Raw genomic sequence first — 18725 nt, 5'->3', positions numbered from 1 at the left:
CTCACTCACTCACTCACTCACTCTGATCATTGAAAGATACAGGTCTCTGTGGGTTTCCCCAATTACCAGGTAGTAAAAGATTAAGACATCTGTCATTTTGGTCTTTCCTCCTCATCAAGGTATCATGCAGTTATACAACTGCAATACTTTTTAAATTTGCATTAAGCCTAACTCAATCGCTCACTCATTCATAGGAAGTCAGTGCCATGGCAATCATAGGGAACTGCAGTGGGGACCTATTCTGCATCTGAATTCACATTGGGAAATCAAGATCATAACCTGATCTGTTATGAAGTCATAATTTGGGTTGTTTATCTTTAATCTTTGTATATTCGTGTTGTTGTTTTTAACAGAATAAAAATGGACAGTGACCAGGTCAAGCAAGAACAGCGTACATTCCTTCGGGAACGATTCCTGCGTATGCTTGGCGCCATCTCGGGGAAGAAGGCAGAAGTAACGATGGTGCAAAAATCTCAAGTTTCTGCCACCTTAGGACCATCAGACATCGAGTTTGAAAGTATGCAAGTGTCTGACCTGTACACGCCCCTAGGCCTGATGCCAGCTGCTGTACTCCGAACATCCGATATCGTGTCGATAAGAATGGAAAACTACCTCCCACATGACTCTACCTGAAGCAATCTGTTCACAAAGACTGATTTTAAAACGTACCTTCAATTACTGCTGAGGCCAGAGAAGTTTATTTTTGGTTGTTTTTTTATAAGTCAACCCTGAAATTTAAATTTCACAAATTAAGTAGACATGCTGTTTATTGAAATGTTTGTTTATGTATTGTTGTATCTTTTGTGAAGTTAAGTTTAAATTTTGGCAAGGAAATCCGTATCATATCAACTCTGACAATGTTTTCTTGCATCCTTTTCTTGGAATATACTTACTTAGAAAACTGGTAAAAAAAATGAAACAATATTGTCTGGCCGTGATGTCCGATTCCAGACTTGGACAAATCCAACCCAAACCATTCATACAGATTGTGTGACTTGTGGTGATGGTCATGTGATGATGAAGAGATGAAGCAGGAGGTGCAGCAACTGTCCTCCTCACCCCGTCCCTTATATTTAAACAAATAACCACTGTAAATAAGGGCCTTTCCAACTCAAGTTTTGTTTTCGTGCTGGAATCCGACATTTTGTGATGTGGAAAGAAATCTGACTGATGGATGACACAGAATACCCCATGAAACTTGAGATCATCAGTGTGGCTGGATCATTCATATTGTGTGGAAACCTGGGGTATTTCTTTTTTTATAACAGCTTTTATGCAAGTTTTATGATTTGAATTTATGCTTTGTCACTCAGTTTTTAATGTAATTTTTTCATATTCTCTTTTAAGATTTCTTGAATGATGGAAATTTAGGCCATTTAGTGTTTGCATTGATTTTCTGGAACATTTTACCCTTGTCTTTTACCTTTCACAGTGAAATTGAACATGTTTTGAAATTACAGCCATGATAGACACTGCTGGGACCTTATTATGTGTTCACCATAGTGAACCGTTATAATATATTCAGACTGTCATTTCCCGAATATGTCTTATAAAGTTTTCTGAATAAAGATAATGTGAAATAAAACCATTGTTTGATGTCATTCACATCTATAAAATACATGATTATAATTTGACCCCATTGAGATCCTAGGTGAAAGGACTGTCTCCGTGGTCTAGTGGTAGAGCGTCCACCCATAGAGCGGAAGGTCCGGAGTTCAATCCCCGGCTGCGTCATACCAAAAGACGTTAAAAGATGGTACTTGTTGTTACCCTGTCTGGCGCTCGGCATTAAGGGGCTAAAACAAGGACTGGTCGGCTCGGAGTCAGTATACTGTGTCTGAGTGGGGTATTCATGTTAAAGTGGGGCATGGTATCTCAGTGGGCTAGCACTATAAATCGGCATCAGTTGGGACTAGTACAAGCAGCCACACACACACACACACACACACACACACACACACACACACAATGTGTGCTCTGCTAGATGGTGTCAACTGATGCTCATTCTATCACCCACTGGTCTGCCTGGTCAGAACTTGAATATTAACAGGCCTTTGTGATATAGGTTCAAATATTACGGACTGTATTATAACCGCCCCCGTCCCAGAACACTCACACTTAAAATGAGTGAGTGAGCTGTGTTTTTCCTCTTTGTGTGGAACTATATGTATATGATATCAGGGTTGCAGTGATACAGCCACTTCTGTAATTCAAGCATCTCAGTTAACTGGGCCACCCAGTCTCCAGTCGTAGTAGGTAAAATGAATTTGATGTAGTCGGCATGTACATTTACTGGGACAAAAATAGTCAAAACATTCTCCCAAGGCATATCAACATTACTTAAATCCGTTTCTTGAGTTACCAATTTTTTAATGAATCTGTAATAAATGTTATTTTTCTGAATTCTTAAGATTGTATGCTGCCTAAATGATCTTAAAGAAACAAAGTGTGTTTTCGTGTGAATTTGCAAATATAAATACATGCATTTCGATTTTTTCAAAATGTGTGAAATGGGGATAAAATGGCAGCCCATTTGTGTAAAGTGACTGCAGTCTGGGACAATTGGACCTGTCATTGATTTGTTCATGCTCCTCTACGTCTACAACAGCTTGCTTGTGTTTGCTTTGCACATGTGTATATCGGCATTTTATTCATACTGAGATAAATGCGCAGAGCCGTGAAAACTCAGACCTGTAATGTCCTTATACATTCCTGATCAAAACCAGGGACAGGCTATGTGGTATTGATAGGGGAGAATGTGTAATGCATTTGGGATAACTGACAAGAGCGTGATTTAAGGTCTTAACATCTGTCCCCTGTGGAATTTGGGTCCCAAATATCTCACATTTTGTCGATTACAATGTGGATTGGGTGGGTTGGTTGGGTGGGTTGCCCCTGTGGCTGCAGTTGTCCGCATATGCCACAATCGATGTGCCTGCTTCACAGTCGATTAATCACAGACTGCCATTGTGAAGCTGTAACATTCAATGCTTACTGGTCCCGTGGGATTCTGTGTTAGAATAGGGCCCCAGCAAGCTGTACAGGACTTAATAGACGACTGATGAAGCTGGTCAATGCAAGCTCTGTAATTTTGTTGATGATTTGTTGACAACATACCCAGAAAGCGTGGATTGTTCATGTCAATATCTGTGAGGTGAGATGACATGGGGTTTAATGTCGCTAGCCCACTGAGATACCATGGCGCAGTTTAACATGACCACACTACTCAGACACAGGATATACAGTCTTCGAGCCAACCAGTCATTGCTTTTGCCCCTTAATGCCGAGCGCCAGACAGGGTAACAACAAGTTCCACCTTTCAACGTTTTTTTGTTTGATGCGGTTGGGCATTGAACCCCGGACCTTGTGCTCTCCGGGCGGACGCTAGCGGCGTTAGACCCAACTCACTCGCTACTAACATAAATATATATTCTTAATCGCGCGATCCACGTGAGATTAGCTTCGTCATTCCTTACATATTTATAAACTGTAAAACATTACATTGTGACATTGTGTTAAGTTTGAAAGTGGGTATACAGCCTTTTCCCAAATTAAATCCTACATTCAGCTGTTAAACAAATATCTTAAACATGATTAGATCTTAACTTGTTTAGACCCTAAACCCGTCAAAATCATCGACCAAGGAACGGGCTTTTGTTTGTTTTTTGGATCGAGACACAATTTATTATACACCTGGAAAAAAACACTTTCTATATATTTCTATATAGCCATTGTCAGAAATCCTACCCTGCATTAATTTTCTAACGAAATACTTTCAACTAACATTCTCAAATAGAAAAACTAAAATCGACAATCTAATGACGTGTTTCACTACCCTTTTATTTACTCCCAGTTAGCACTACGATAAACAGTGACATTGTAGCCACTTCTCTTAACTAGATGAATGTCATGTATATAGTTAGAGATGTATGGTTATAAATAACTGGTGATGCTTAACCTTTTTTCAAGTGTATAGTTCCTATACCCGGACGAATCTGTCAGTAGTAATCATCACTTGGAGACGATATCTCAATGTTCTCTGTATTACAGTTATTGTGCATCTTCCCGAGGCAAGAGAGTTAACTCACTAAAAACAGTTCAGTTTCCACGTGGAAACTGGTTGACGATTGATTGATCATTTAAAGTTTTATAGGTGTTCGGGCAACTAGGCCCATTTACACCTTGCCCATAATAACGGTTTGCTAAGTACCTGGATATTTATAAACTAGTAAAACTGCCACACGCCTTAAATTAAGCGAGATAACGTTCTGAACGTCATGACGAACAATATTCCTAGAACATAAAAGTCGAGCCAATGAGAAGTCAGTATTGAGAACTATGAGAGACTCCACCATTGCCTTACGCTGATTGACATACTTGTGGCAATGCAGTAAATAATGAGCCATATTATCAAGCTGATTGCACACTGTGCAATGTGCAGAAATGTCTTTATCAATAACACTGAGATATGCACCAAGACCACAATGCCCAAGACGAAGTCTGGTTAAGAATACCTACTCTGTCCAGTTATTTCTAGATATGTGTAATTTAGCAATAAAATAATCGATGCCATAGAGATGGCGTACTTTTAAGGATGATGCCCATCTCTGCTGCCATTTTGTTTTAGCATGTATCATACTGACGGTGCCATCTCTGCAGGGGAAGGTAAAATTGTATCATCCTGTTCTGATTCATCACATTCTAATGCAGTTTTTGCCAATTTATCAGCTTTCTCATTTCCAAGTATTCCAACTGGACTTTTACAGTTAGTTATCTCCCTTGCAACGGGAAGATGGTTATTATGATAACCCGTTCCACAAAAAAGTGAATGTCGATCACAGTTGCTGTGGGGGCGGTGGGGTAGCCTAGTGGTTAAAGCGTTCGCTCGTCACGCCGAAAACCCGGGTTCGATTCCCCTCATGGGTACAATGTGTAAAGCCCATTTCTGGTGTTGCGGGAATATTGATAAAGCGGCGTAAATCCATACTCACTCACTCACTCTACGTTGCTGTGAACAACATCACAACTATTTATCCCACCGGGTCTGTAAATAACCGAACTTGGACAGGTCAACCAGCGGCGAACAGCATGAATAACGATCCACACTGTTTGGAGGAGACGACACAAGTTTTGGTCACACTGTAGGGGAGTCCATACTGTCTCCCCGACCCTAGAGAATAATCTAAAACAGCCCAGATTCATTATATTAAGCATTGTTCTGGGCTCCATTCGGATTTTCCTTTTTATTTTGTAGATATATATTTATAAATAAGCTAACTTTGTTTCTGGAACTAAACGTTGGTCTAGGGAATCCACATGTAACGTCGAATCAGCTATAGCTCTGTCATCTTTGCCATCCTGGTTTGTCGCCTCCTAGTACTGGCGACATGATTCACTATTAATCTCCATGGCTTTATCTCTATTGAGAGTATATCAAACATCACACAATCTTTACATAAAATAATTTATTTCGCTTACAATATTTCCACAAAAGAATACAAGTTAAAAATATAAAAGCAATTAACTAAATGAAAGTCGCAAACTTCCTCGCTATAAAAGTAGGACTCCTCACTTAACCCTGATTTTCCAAAAACCGAAATTAAAGAAAACATCTGCAATATTTTGTAATTGATGTAAATGAATTGCCAGTTTAGTAAAATAAAGACAAATAAAGAATGTTGGTACGTTTGTTAAAACAAAACCAGTTGACCCTGATTTTCCCCAAAACCCAAAGCTGTGATGGAAATTAAAGAAAACATCAGCAATATATTGATATTGATGTAAATGAATTGCCAGTATAGTAAAATAAAGAATTGTGGAACGTTTGTGAAAACAAAACCAACGGGCTACTATATTGACCTAATTGTTAAGTAAATCAAATTGGAAATAACTGAAGTAAACTGATATTGTATTCAACATGTGTAAATTTGGGCCGTTTGGTCCTTAAACAGTGTACTTTAAGTAAACAATATATATTATCAAAGGTGATTACTCTTTCAAGACATCAAAATAATTGAATGCTAGGGGCGGTTGTAAGGTTTTGTCAAAAAGTTCTTTTGGTCTGTCGTCATAATCAAATAACAGAAAGTCCTTTGAATACTTCTGCCGTATCCGTTCCAGATCACCCAACGGAACTTGCTGGTAGGCTTGTAAGAAAGCCTCCTTCTTGTTTGACCTTGACTCCGAGGATGTTCGCTTGTATGCTCCAAGCATTATATTTATCAACTTAACTTCAGTTATCGAGTCGCTCTCAGCCGGTGTTAACAGATACTGTTCCTCCTTGGAAATAGATCCGGCTATCTGCATCTGTCTCCACAAGCGACGAATGGCCGCATGGAACGTTAAACAGTTGGCAAAAGCACCTCTATGTAAAAATGTCCTTGTGACATAGTCCACGAACGAGTCCGCGGTGTATTCTATTCCAAAGTCTTTAACCTCAACATGCTTACCTAAAATGTCCGCTTTATTCATGAGATACAGCGAGTCAGCCTTGAAGGTTTCCATCTTGGCGATGACGTCATACTTGAGACTGCATACATCGCACCACTCTGAGACTGGGATGAAGTGAGCGTCAAGTGATGCAGTGGGCGTAGAAATGATGGACTTGACAAATTCGCCAAATGTGACGTCATGACCACAAGAACGACTTTTCTCAGAAGAACCATTCCTGAATTCCGATAAGATTTTTTTGCCAAGCCCCCATAGGTATGTATTGGGAGCCAGTACTTTATCAACATATGCCGAGAAAATACGGCTGTACGGGTCACGGGTGTACATGAATTTCAACGAGGAATTAACGAGATGTTCAAGGGTGTCGTCCCTGTCTGTGAATTTATTTTGACGTTTTAACAGAAAGGGGCCTGAATGAAAATCTTCGTATGAATACTCATATGGGGAGTGTATGATGTCACCCCTTTGACTAATCACTGCCTTCCAAGTCCGTCGCCAGAAGCTGGACCCTGCCTTAGCAACAGAGCAGTACAACATGTTAGTTTGATCCATGTACCAGAGGGTACGGATGGTGGAGCGCACACCTTTGTTGCTTCCAGGAATGGTGTCACATGCTTTCTGGGCATGTTGGCGTCGTTTCTCGTATATCGTCTCAGACGGTTCCTTTATTAAAAACGGAAAATATTTCGTAACGTCATATATGAATGCATTTGAATACAATTTATACAACTTATATAGGTTTCCTTAATACATTTACATTTGTATACCAAAATCATGTTCAGTGTACGATTCATTGTTTCCTCAAATTCCTCAGGTTTTAATTACCACCCATCCCACCTACCCTTAAATAAATGAATGAATGAATGAATAAATAAATAAATAAATAAATAAATAAATAAATAAATAAATAAATAAATAAATAAATGTAAATGTACATACAGGATGCTCTGAGAAATAAAGTTGAAATTTTGATCTTGGATTTGTCCCCCAAATAAATCGTACACTGGGTGTATAAAATGCTTGACACAAAATTGGCTCCTCCGTCTGGCTGGCATACACCGACATAGGCACATGAATGAGATTCAAAAGGTAATATGCATATTCATAAAGCGTTGATCGGCTAATTACATTAGTTGTGCATCAATCTATTGCATTGATAGTAGTAGGTTCGGGCCAACATGCAGAACCAGCAGGTTTACATTCGTGTTAGTCTGCTTGGTCGCAAATGGTTTTGTTATAATGCGTAAGTATCGAGCATATCATTATTGCTCTCATTACACAACAACAATGTCTTACCTTACCAAGGTAGTTATAGCATTGTCTAGACCTACACAGGCAATGGGGGTTAACTCTCTTCCTTGAGCATCAGTATAGTGTTTATTGCTCGGATTAACCAGTTTCCGGAATAACCACTTTTGGTTATGTTCATTTCATAACGTATGATGATTCCCAACGGTGTCAGCTGGATTCCTAATGATTCAGCGTATGCACCATCCCCAAATATCTAGTGCATTGTATATCTTCTATCTCTTTTACATCATTCTTTAATGACAGGGCGATCGGGTAGTTGAAGCGTTCGCCCGTCACGCCGACGACCCAGGTTCGATTCCCGACATGGGAACAATATGTGAAGCCCATTTCTGGTGTCCTTCGCCGTGATATTGCTGGAATATTGCTGAAAGCGGCGTAAAACCATACTCACTCTAAAATGAAGAACACCCTGTACCCAGTGTCTGTTTCAGCTTCATTTCGGAAGTGACGTCACATCTCCATCCCTCAATTAGAAACGTCACACAAAATAGCTGTCGCTGTTTCTGACTCTAATGTCATTGGCGCCATATCATTTAAATCGGGCACCATACGAAGATCAAGCGGAGAATGGGTTCGGGGTATTTATCACAATAAAATGGAGATATAATAGCTTCGAAAACGTATGCATACATGTATTAATCGTGAAATGAGTACTATGTTACCTGATGTACCTATCTCTAGGCTGCTCACTATAAACTGACACGTGAAAATCCGGATTAGAATAGGTCTTCAGCAACCCATGCTTTCCGTAAAAGTGACTATGCTTGTCGTGAAAGGCGACTAACGACATCGGATGGTCAAGCTCGCTGACTTTGTTGATGCATGTCATCGAATCACAATTGCGTTGATCGATGCTCATGATGTCGATCACTGGATTGTCTGGCCCAGACTCGATTTATTTACATACCGCCGTCATATACCTGGATTTATTGCTGAGTGCGGCGTTAAACACCAAACAAACAGAAACAAACCCTATAATCTATTTTGAAACTGACTTGTCGCTACACAGTGCTACAGGCTGGTCCACAGTGTTCTAGCAGCACAGAGATGGGTTACCTCAGCGAGGCTTACGTGCACTTACTTTATACACTTCCTGCACGTCACCAAGGGCCTTGTCGAGAATGGTGTGATACAGTTTCATCAAATGCCCCCTGTCTCCCTTGTACGTCCAGTTATATGCTAGATCGAGGGTCTGATGGCGGTCTTTCGACAGAGCTTTTTCAATAACACCTGGACCATTAGCCTAATAACAAAAACAAAATTAAACAGCAAAAGTGGTAGTATAAAATGTTCGTTTGCGTGCTGACATGAGACGCTATTTCCTGTTTCACTTTCCTTTGTCGTGTCAGGAAACGCTGGTCTTCGGATCAGATACGAATTAGCTCCGATTCTTATTTTTTATAATACGTATCATTATTAGTTTGTCAAGACCATACAGGTTCATGTGTGGTTCTGCACTGCGTCACTTTGGGCTCTCCTCCCACATTACAGCAAACACGACTTGATATATATATATATAAAGTCACTTATATTTGAAGCCATAAAAAGACTTAGTATTTTATCATTTGGACTTCTCAAGGAAATATTATTGAAATATCATGATCAGTTCTTGCAACCTAGTCAGTTACTTAACTTGCATGGAAATTACTGTTGAGAACTTCTATACCCGAATAAAGGGACATTACTCCGTGACCTGATTCGTTAATCCGGACACCTGATTTGTTCTCCCTGGTGATTTGAACTGTGTACGATTCAGTCCATATTAACGAGGTTTGACTGTATATCAACTTTGGTATCGTAGAAAGTGTCAACCCCCGTTAATCCAGACGGTCCCTGTTAGATCGCCCGGACTAACGCCTATTGTTCAAACGTGGACGTTTCCAACCAAAATAGCCGGAAAAGCGAACTTTCCGAACGAACGGGCTTCAGTATCCATAACTGAGGAGGTATAAAAATATCTACAACCCTCATTGTGCGAACATTCATATGATTTCGTGTGACCGAAAGAACATCATGAGTCATGTGCGGGGCCAGTTACATCTGAGTGTGAAACCTTGACATACAAATTAACATTTTATACACGAAGTCGCTATTGCAGTACTTACTAGGAAGTCTGGAATAAGATGTTTGTCATTTGCAATACTCCAGACCGAGACGTAACCTGCAAAACAAATCAATGCATCTTCTTGATCACCAGATCATGCCTGTTCATTCAAACAATAAGAAAAAGATGTAAAGAAATCTACGGTGGCCCATTAGGGACATGAAGTCTGTTTTTCAATATTTTGATATTTCAATTACTTTTATCGTATCCTTTTGCAAATTAACACGATTTGTCATACAAATATGTGATAAATCATGTAGAAAAACAACCGAAAACATAGAAAATGTACTTTCAAGTAGCTATTGAATCGCTGAAATGTGAAGCGAAAAAGTCCAAAACTAAAATAGAAATGTCAAAAACAAAAACGAAAAGGTCAAAAACTAAAATGAAAAAAAAACAGAAACGTATTTCCAAAGCGGTGAAAAGTATTTCCACCAGTTTCCGCGGTGGAAATACTTTTCTGTATTTTCATTTTAGTTTTTTACATTTTCGCTTTTGTTTTTGACACTTTCGGTTTTGTTTTTGACAGTTTCGTTTTTGTTTTTGATATTTTCATTTTAGTTTTTGACATTTTCGCTTCACTTTTCAGCGATTCAATATCTTCTTTATGCATGATTTATCACATATTTGTATGACAAATCGTGTTAATTTGCAAAAGGTTACGATAACAGTAAGTGAAATATCAAAATATTGAAAAACAGACTCCATGTCCCTTATGGGCCACCGTAGAAATCACCAAGTTTTTATATTTACATATTTAGGAGTAGATTATGTTATTTTCCTGACACTGGTTACGTGTGTTCAGTTCTATGTACAATGGAATCTATTTTAACCGATACCCGAGTATTCCGATCAATACATGTATGATGTTTGAACCTCGGAATAAAAATAACTCAACACTGAGCTGGAGTTAGTGGGCCACCCCTGCACTTTCAGGAAGGTGGCGGATGGAGGATGTGAATCTTTTTCGTATATAATACTACATACATACATATATACACACACATATATTACTTTCTAACTGGAATATACAATATCTTTCTACTTACGGTTAGTCGAAATATGCACAATGACAGCGACTGCCAGTAAAACTACAATCAACCTCGTCACTGTAGGTCCGCGCTGCCTCCAAAATCTACATCGTCGCAGACAAACCATCTTCTGAAATAGGAAATAGTTGTCAAAAGTTAATCCGTTGTGCGTGAAACATTATAGGCTAAGCGTTCCCTCGCGTAATGAGGTATATATAATCTCAGAGAACACGCTGTGCCATGAATTGAACTACCAGTTACTCTCGAAAAAATCGAAAACGCTCCTTTGTTTATGCCCGTCACACTCAGCGCTTCGTGAGCAAATATGAGTAAGTTTGTGGAGTTAATGCAACACTTAAAACCTACAGTAACATCCTTTCACTGTACCCCCGAACGCAGGAATATATTGTGGTTTTGCAATGTAGGTATGTCCGTCATGCTTCTTGCACGCAATGTATGTGTTCAAAATGGTGGTGGGTAAATGTCGAGTGGTGATCTTTTGGACTGCCCTGCTTGTGTCAACATCGACAGCTGTTTCTACACTGGGGACGTTTTCGATTTCATGAGTGAGATGTAACCGGCGTTTACGCCGCTTTAAACACTACTTCAGTTATAAACTACCGGGCAAAAGAAAGTATACACTTGAAGGTTAGATTTTCTACACTGGTGACGTTTTCGATTTCATGAGTGAGATGTAGCCGGCGTTAACGCCGCTTTAAACACTACTTCAGTTATAAACTACCGGGCAAAGAAAGTATACACTTGATGGTTAGATTTTCTACACTAGTGACGTTTTCGATTTCATGAGTGAGATGTAACCGGCGTTTACGCCGCTTTAAACACTACTTCAGTTATAAACTACCGGGCAAAGAAAGTATACACTTGATGGTTAGATTTTCTACACTAGTGACGTTTTCGATTTCATGAGTGAGATGTAACCGGCGTTTACGCCGCTTTAAACACTACTTCAGTTATAAACTACCGGGCAAAAGAAAGTATACACTTGATGGTTAGATTTGACCAAGACATTATCAAAGTTATCGAAACGTTACTAGGTTGATACCGGTCGCCGAAACACTGCACACTAAACATCTAAAACACAACGATGATACCCGTATCTAATAGACCATTATCAAATAACCATTTCCTGTTTGTTTTATTTAGCTACCATCAAACATGGATGTATACTTTCTTTTGCCCGGCAGGCCATCACGGCGTGTCAGCTAAGTGATGCAGGTCCCACGGAGCCGCATCTCATGCCTAAAACCACGGATCATAATCGAACCCACTATCAGCGGATCCTGATCTATGGGACGCTATTCTGCATATTACATTTATATATCAGTTATATAGATATAGTTTAGTTATATATCATGCCGGTAATTGAGTATCATAAATGTTCCACTCGGCTCCACGCAGCCCTGGAATCTGGCAGGAATCCATATTTGAAATGGTGTCGTGAATCTTATATATTTTACTACTCAAATAGTGTCCTTTTGCTTTTGTCTTCAAACCAAAGGGTATTCCTTGTTTCTGTTCACAGAATAATCTGTTTTCAGAGAGGACCTGACGGGATATATCAAAGTATTGATTTCATTTTGTTTTTCATTTTATTTTCACAGATACTGATACCTTTGGCAACAATGCTCACACTCATGCCTCCATTGAACGTAAAGTGCTAAGGGTCTGGCTTAGACACCAGTTTTATAACTTCCTTCCATCGTATATTAGGTTCTCGAGGCTAGAGTGATGTTGTGGAACACCGCAATACAAAGACCAGAAAATAAATGTCGTTCATGTTAAATCTCAACCGAGATCGTTGTATAATTAACGGACTAAGAGTTGAACATGTGGAATCAGATAGATATCTTGAGCTATTGTTAAATCAACACTTAGATAACTATGAAAAAGACTTATAGAAAGCTTTGCAAAGGTGGTGCTCTGAAATCGATTTTAAATTCCATGTTGCAGGAGGCATAACTTGTCATGTTTAAGAAATTGTATGAAAATCTTTAATGGTTGTTTCAACTTCACCAAAATCAACAAAATCATAATAAACACCGCACAAGAATCACGAATCGTTCAAATAAATCAACTTTTCTTAATAAAATAAAAACAAAAGTAACTAAATTTCAGTATTTATGTACATACCCGATGTCCTCCTTACACCAATAACGCCTTCTTTACTTCTGTGCAATCTGTTCATACATGTATTAGGCTATGTCACAAGTAGTATCAACAGCAAGCACAGTTTTGAAGTGCTGTCTCTGAATGCTGGTCACACGTCACGACTGACAATCACACTATGCAACATGAATCCATGACTTATTGACTGTATAACCAAGCTGTGTCCCTCAATTGATTTGAACACGCCCCCCGTTGCTTCGTGATGTCCGTGACCCACAGCCACAACCGACATGCTTTCCTGGTGTCTTGTTTGTTGTTTAACGCCATACTCGGCAATATTCCAGCTGTATGGCGGCGGTCTGTAAGTAATCGAGTCGAGTCCAGTGATTGATAGATCATGAGCATCGATCCACGCAAATGGGATACGGTGACATGCATCAACCAAGTTTAACGAGGATGACCATCCGAGCCCCTTAGTCGACTCTTACGACAAGTATCGTCGCCTTTTACGGAAAGCATTTGTTGCTGAAGACCTATTCTACCCCGGATCTTCACGAACATGACCATATGTAACGACCAAGTCAGATCATACCGATATAACGATATGGTAAATATCGCATAAAATGCAGAATGGGGACACACTTCAGCGATCAGCATACGGATATCCTGTCCGTTTTTTGTCTATGTCGTTTGAATTGCATCTTCCCGAGGCAAAGGAGTTAACTGACTATAAAAGTCCAGTTTTCACCCTTGCCGAACGAGGATGGAAGTCCGTTGCTCGATCGTAGCGCCACCAGTGGCTATTACGAGTTATGTCCCTTCTACAATGAATGTCCCTCCCACTGACCAATGAGATTCCACCATATTACTTGAATTTGCTTCAAACAAAATGGCGGCGACCAGTAAATCCGGTCTGATGGATCTATATTGTTATAAAACGCGTCTTGCCCCGCGAAATGCATCAACTTACTTGAGTGAGCACCTTGATTTAAAACGTGCAAAGATTTTTAAAAAATATCTGAAGACGCCCAGTTAACGGTACAAATGCTTTGCAATTCCTGCAATCGACCGAAATCTGCAAGGCAGTTTACCGGATGTCGATTTCGTTACACGATTTTGTTGACTCTACATAGACTCGTTAGTCCAGCCGAAACAGAACTCCGAAATTCCAGCCTCGTTCGGCAAGGATGGAAACAGGACTTTTATAGTCAGTTAACTCCCTTGCCTCCGTAAGAAGTTTGAATTGAGTCAAAGAGCAGCAACAACAGAGTATTCTTCTTGACCAATCCGAAGCCAGCAGACCCTACCTCTGGATAATTAATCATGATAAGGCCTCACTTGACGTGTTACCATCAAGCATCTGCCTAATGAAGCAATGAAAAGAAGAAAATAATAAATTGCGTCAATATCACCACATGCCATCACCAACCTCTTTTCTTTATCAACAATTGAACGCCTCCGTGGCCAAGGTGACAAAGTTGGTGGTTCGATCCCCCGGCCGTGCCATACCAAAAGACGTTAAAAGATGGTACTTGTTGTAACCTGTTTGGCGCTTGTCATTAAGGGCTACAACAAGGACTGGACAGCTCTATGTCAGTATACTGTGTCTGATTTGGTTTCCCTGTTAACCTGCGGCACGGTAGTCCTACGCCATGACTGTGGAATTTATATATATGTAGATATTCTTTTTTACAAAATCCTAGGCATGTCTACATAAAACTAAGCCAAGTCTAGTTTCCCTGAGTCCACATTGAAACAGCAGAAGAGGAAAGGTTATTTTGAAGGGAAAAAAATATAATTATTTTAAAGAAATGTTTTCATTGAATAAGTGTTAGTCTGGCGGCATGGTATCTCAGCGGGCTAGTACACGAAATCTTACTTATCACTTATCACTGAGGGAAATGCGGGCTGGAATTGGCCCTAGCAGCCAATGTTTGGCGTATGAGGCGACATATGGAACGGATTGTACAAGACGTAGGCGGTTTGATTACTCAAATGAGGATCAGTATGTCGATGTGACCCGTCCTTAACACACTGGTATAATTTATGTCAATACGTTGTCATAAATCATTCAAAATTTGCAATATGACAAATAGAAGTTCGCAATATTCGCAGAACTTTTTTCATGACAGCAGGTGTCCTGGCGCTCAAAGTTTCATATATATGTACATTTATCATTGTTAAAAATCTTTCTTTATAAGAGTGAGCGAGTTGTGTTAAAAGCCACTTGGGACAGTTTTACAGGTTCAGCGGGTCTCGGCTTAGCCCGCTTTGGGGAATCGGTGACCTTCCAATTGTCAGACATCCCACTTGTCAGACATCCCATACCAGGATTAGTCAAGGATGGTTAGTTCAGTAATAGGTACCTGTTTACCTTTTATTAAAGTGGAACAGACCGAAAAACTGACATTTTGATGAAATTACAGGAGAGGTTTATTATGAACTTTTAATCTTCAAATCATACAGAAATAAATTATTTTGAGGTATTCACCAGAAATTTGAATTATTTACAGGATATATTTATTCAACTTTAATGTGGAACATATTTCACTATAACCATTCATACAGCGGACGGGAATGTTATCATTTTACATAAGAAATAATGTTATTACTTTATTAGAAAGACACTATATACACAATATATAATGAAACGTGTGATTTTACAGGATATATTTCATTACACTATTGCCATATATAACGTGTTATTATTCTACCTTACAATGTATTTCATGAAAATAATGAAAAACAAACTCAACGGTTAAAAGATTTTTTTATTAATTTTGACTGTGTTTCCTATATTCTATATCATTGTAAAAAACTACTCCTTGACTAACACCCGCAACCCGACACAGATCAAACGCAACTTAGAAACACAATCATAATCTGGTTAATCTGTATCACTTAACGAGCTTAATAGTTAGTGGGTAAGACCAGGCAGCAACACAGTTACACTTGGTCACACTTGACTGGTCTGTCTGATGTTTGGTTAAAGTTAAACATTTCAGTATCAGTTGAATATACAGTGCCATGTATATATGTTTCAAAATGTCAAATAATATATTTTACATGGTAAAGTGGATTCAATAACATGTAACATAATGTTTACACTAATCACATTTAGAACGCATTGTTTTGAATTAATGCTATTTTCGGAATGACTAAGTAATGCTATTTTTCGGAATGGCTGACACTTATACAACAGCCTCCGCAGCTATGACTTGCACGATTTAGCAGAGCGTCCATGTTTGGCGTTATCTCCTTTTACTTTTCCCGACGTTTAGTGTACAGGAACACCAGTCAGGTCATGCAGAACAAAGTTGTGAATATTTTATAGCTAACGTTGTTCAGCAGATACTGTGTTCTTATCTGCCTATCGTTAATGGGCCAAACATCAGCTTCATCGACTGAACTGCGTGAACCATATACACACCAGCCAAAATGTTTTAAATGTGTGAAAAGGGTGCCACCGGTGGGGCAGGATACGTTCACCTGTTCGCGGTCTCCAACAACCAATGCTTGCCGTAAAAAGGTGACTGTGCTTGTCGTAAGAGGCGACCAACGGGATCGGGTGGTCAGGCTCGCTGATTTGGTTGATGCATGTCATCGTATCCCAATAGGGTGGATCGATGCTCATGAAATCAATCACTTGACTGTCTGGTCCAAACACGATTATTTACAGACAGCCGTTATATAGCTGGAATATTGCTGAGTGCGGAGTTAAACAACAAACGAAACCAAAAAACACTATTTAATAATGGTTCATAAACACATGATATGATACAGTCGGATTCGTCTAGTGGACTCAGTTTTAGCAGACATTTCTAATGATTGGTGAGAGTTTTGTCTTTTATTACTCTTATTTCTACATTGCTACCATAGTTCCCCTATTTGAAGACAATGTAATCTGTGTCCTTTAATGTGGTGACCATAGACACGTTAGAACGGTAAACACATTGGTTAAAATAGGAGTTGTTAAAACCATTTAGACGTCACACACCACCACCCCAAAACCCCACCACTCACCTTCAACTTGTAGAACCAAAAGGTATGGACCCCTTTAGAGAAATCCTCGACCCGCCACAGCGAGTGACCACTGGAAGCGGTGATACGTCACACAGATGAACGATTACTGCTTCGGTCGGTGTAATCGTCGCAATCACTTAACGTTATTGATTACAGTCGACCTTGCGTGAATTGCTATACATTAACAAGCGCCAATACTCACCACAATGTATCTTGTCACTTGGTATACAAACGTTAGAAGGATATAGCAAAACGAGCCATTATTCTTTTATGACGCCGGAAGAGTTGGTGACGGATGGTATCGACGGAAGCTGTGCGGTGATGACATCAGACCTGAATACTTCCATGTGTGAAGTGTCACGCACAATATGTATGGCCTTCATCTTTAGCGCCTGTTTCATCCCGTTGTGTATGTTATAAATAATCAATAGAATTCCGCATGCGCCACGCGCCGTGACTGTTTCCAGATGAGCTTTCTGATTATTTATTGTTTACATTTCTAAGATCGTTGTACATATTTATTTTTTATAGGGCTTTGCGCTTTTGTAAATGTTTTTGAATAAGGATGCATAGATCCATGGGTGGATAGCGCCTGGCAGCTATATTTATATCACCTTTACATGGCCTCAGTTGATGATTACACTTGTTGTTCATAGTGCAGACACTGTGAAGCTCGTTGTACATTCAACCATCACTGTAGGGCCTCGTACAGGTGAAACGGTTTTGTTGTTGTTTTGGAAAAATTCCTACAGCTCAAACTTTGTCAGCATGGTTCACTGGGTAGGCTGCGCATGCGCTACTCTGGGCTGAAACTGTATGCGTGTACTCCTTGCCGTTGGGTGGGACAGTCAATGGAAAGACGTAATCCATGGATTTCATCTGTTGGCATCTGTTGACTGGTTGAGGTCGTTTAGGGAAATAGGTTTATATTAAGTCTGTGCTGGTTGTGTATTGTCATCTGGATACATTGCATACATCAAGGGGTCAGTTTTATTCTCTTTGGTCTTTAACTCTAAATACAGCTGAAATAAGTTTTGTAAAAGGTGAAGTTCTTTTAACTATAAGGGATGGTTATAATGATACATTAAATATGTGGGGTTTTGGGATATATTTAATTGTAACCAACACTATGGATAAATAAATTTTCATGCATTTGCGTAAAATTAGTTGATCAGATGTCCTATCAATAGTCACTAAATGAGTTAGAGAGTGGGTATGGCTTTACATCGCTTTCAGCAATGTTCCAGCAATATCACAGTGAGTGAGTGAGTTGGGTTTAACGCCGCTTTTAACAGTATTCCAATTATATCACGGCGTGTCAGCTTAATGTGGGAGTAAAGCACAAAGTGATGCAGGTCTCAGACTTTTACGGGTATGGTGCTGACAAACCTAGAAACATATTCGGGGCGAACCGGGATTCGAAACCACAATCATAGGTTCTGGCGTGTCCAAGGGACGCAACTCTGTACAGCGAATCTAGGCGCCTTAGACGACTGGGCCACCCATGCCCCCTAGCAATATCACAGCGGGGGACACTGGAAAATGGGCCCATAGGCGAATCGAACCCGATTCTTCGGCGCGACGAGCCGACGCTTTAACCACTAGGCTCCCCAACTGCCCTTCACGAAATGAATGCTTCAGGGTGGTGCTTGTCATATGCTAGTCAACGTTTGGTAGGG

General features: G+C 39.7%; 1 protein-coding gene across 4 annotated transcripts; it reads right to left on the bottom strand.

Annotated features, from left to right (window-relative positions):
- Nucleotides 1–5450: 5450 nt before the first annotated feature.
- LOC124149437 lies at nucleotides 5451–17439 on the bottom strand. Of its 4 annotated transcripts, none has more exons than XM_046521035.2 (5): nucleotides 17249–17439; nucleotides 10915–11026; nucleotides 9867–9922; nucleotides 8843–9004; nucleotides 5451–7113 (listed from the first exon to the last, which is right to left on the bottom strand). In XM_046521035.2, exons 2-5 carry the CDS (start codon nucleotides 11021–11023, stop codon nucleotides 5989–5991), a joined length of 1452 nt encoding a protein of 483 aa, XP_046376991.2. In that variant the 5' UTR covers nucleotides 11024–11026; nucleotides 17249–17439; the 3' UTR covers nucleotides 5451–5988. The 4 variants fall into 4 exon arrangements, with proteins under 4 accessions (XP_046376991.2, XP_046376999.2, XP_046376984.2 ...); XM_046521043.2 differs by lacking the exon at nucleotides 17249–17439 and adding an exon at nucleotides 17047–17209; XM_046521028.2 differs by lacking the exon at nucleotides 17249–17439 and adding an exon at nucleotides 13048–13343.
- Nucleotides 17440–18725: the final 1286 nt, after the last annotated feature.

Source organism: Haliotis rufescens, unplaced genomic scaffold (assembly GCF_023055435.1).
Source record: "Haliotis rufescens isolate VD_foot unplaced genomic scaffold, xgHalRufe1.0.p SCAF_1, whole genome shotgun sequence".
Taxonomy (NCBI): Eukaryota; Metazoa; Mollusca; class Gastropoda; order Lepetellida; family Haliotidae; genus Haliotis; species Haliotis rufescens.
The sequence above is the reverse complement of the archived record's forward strand: the minus strand, read 5'-3'. Positions and strand labels throughout refer to the sequence as shown.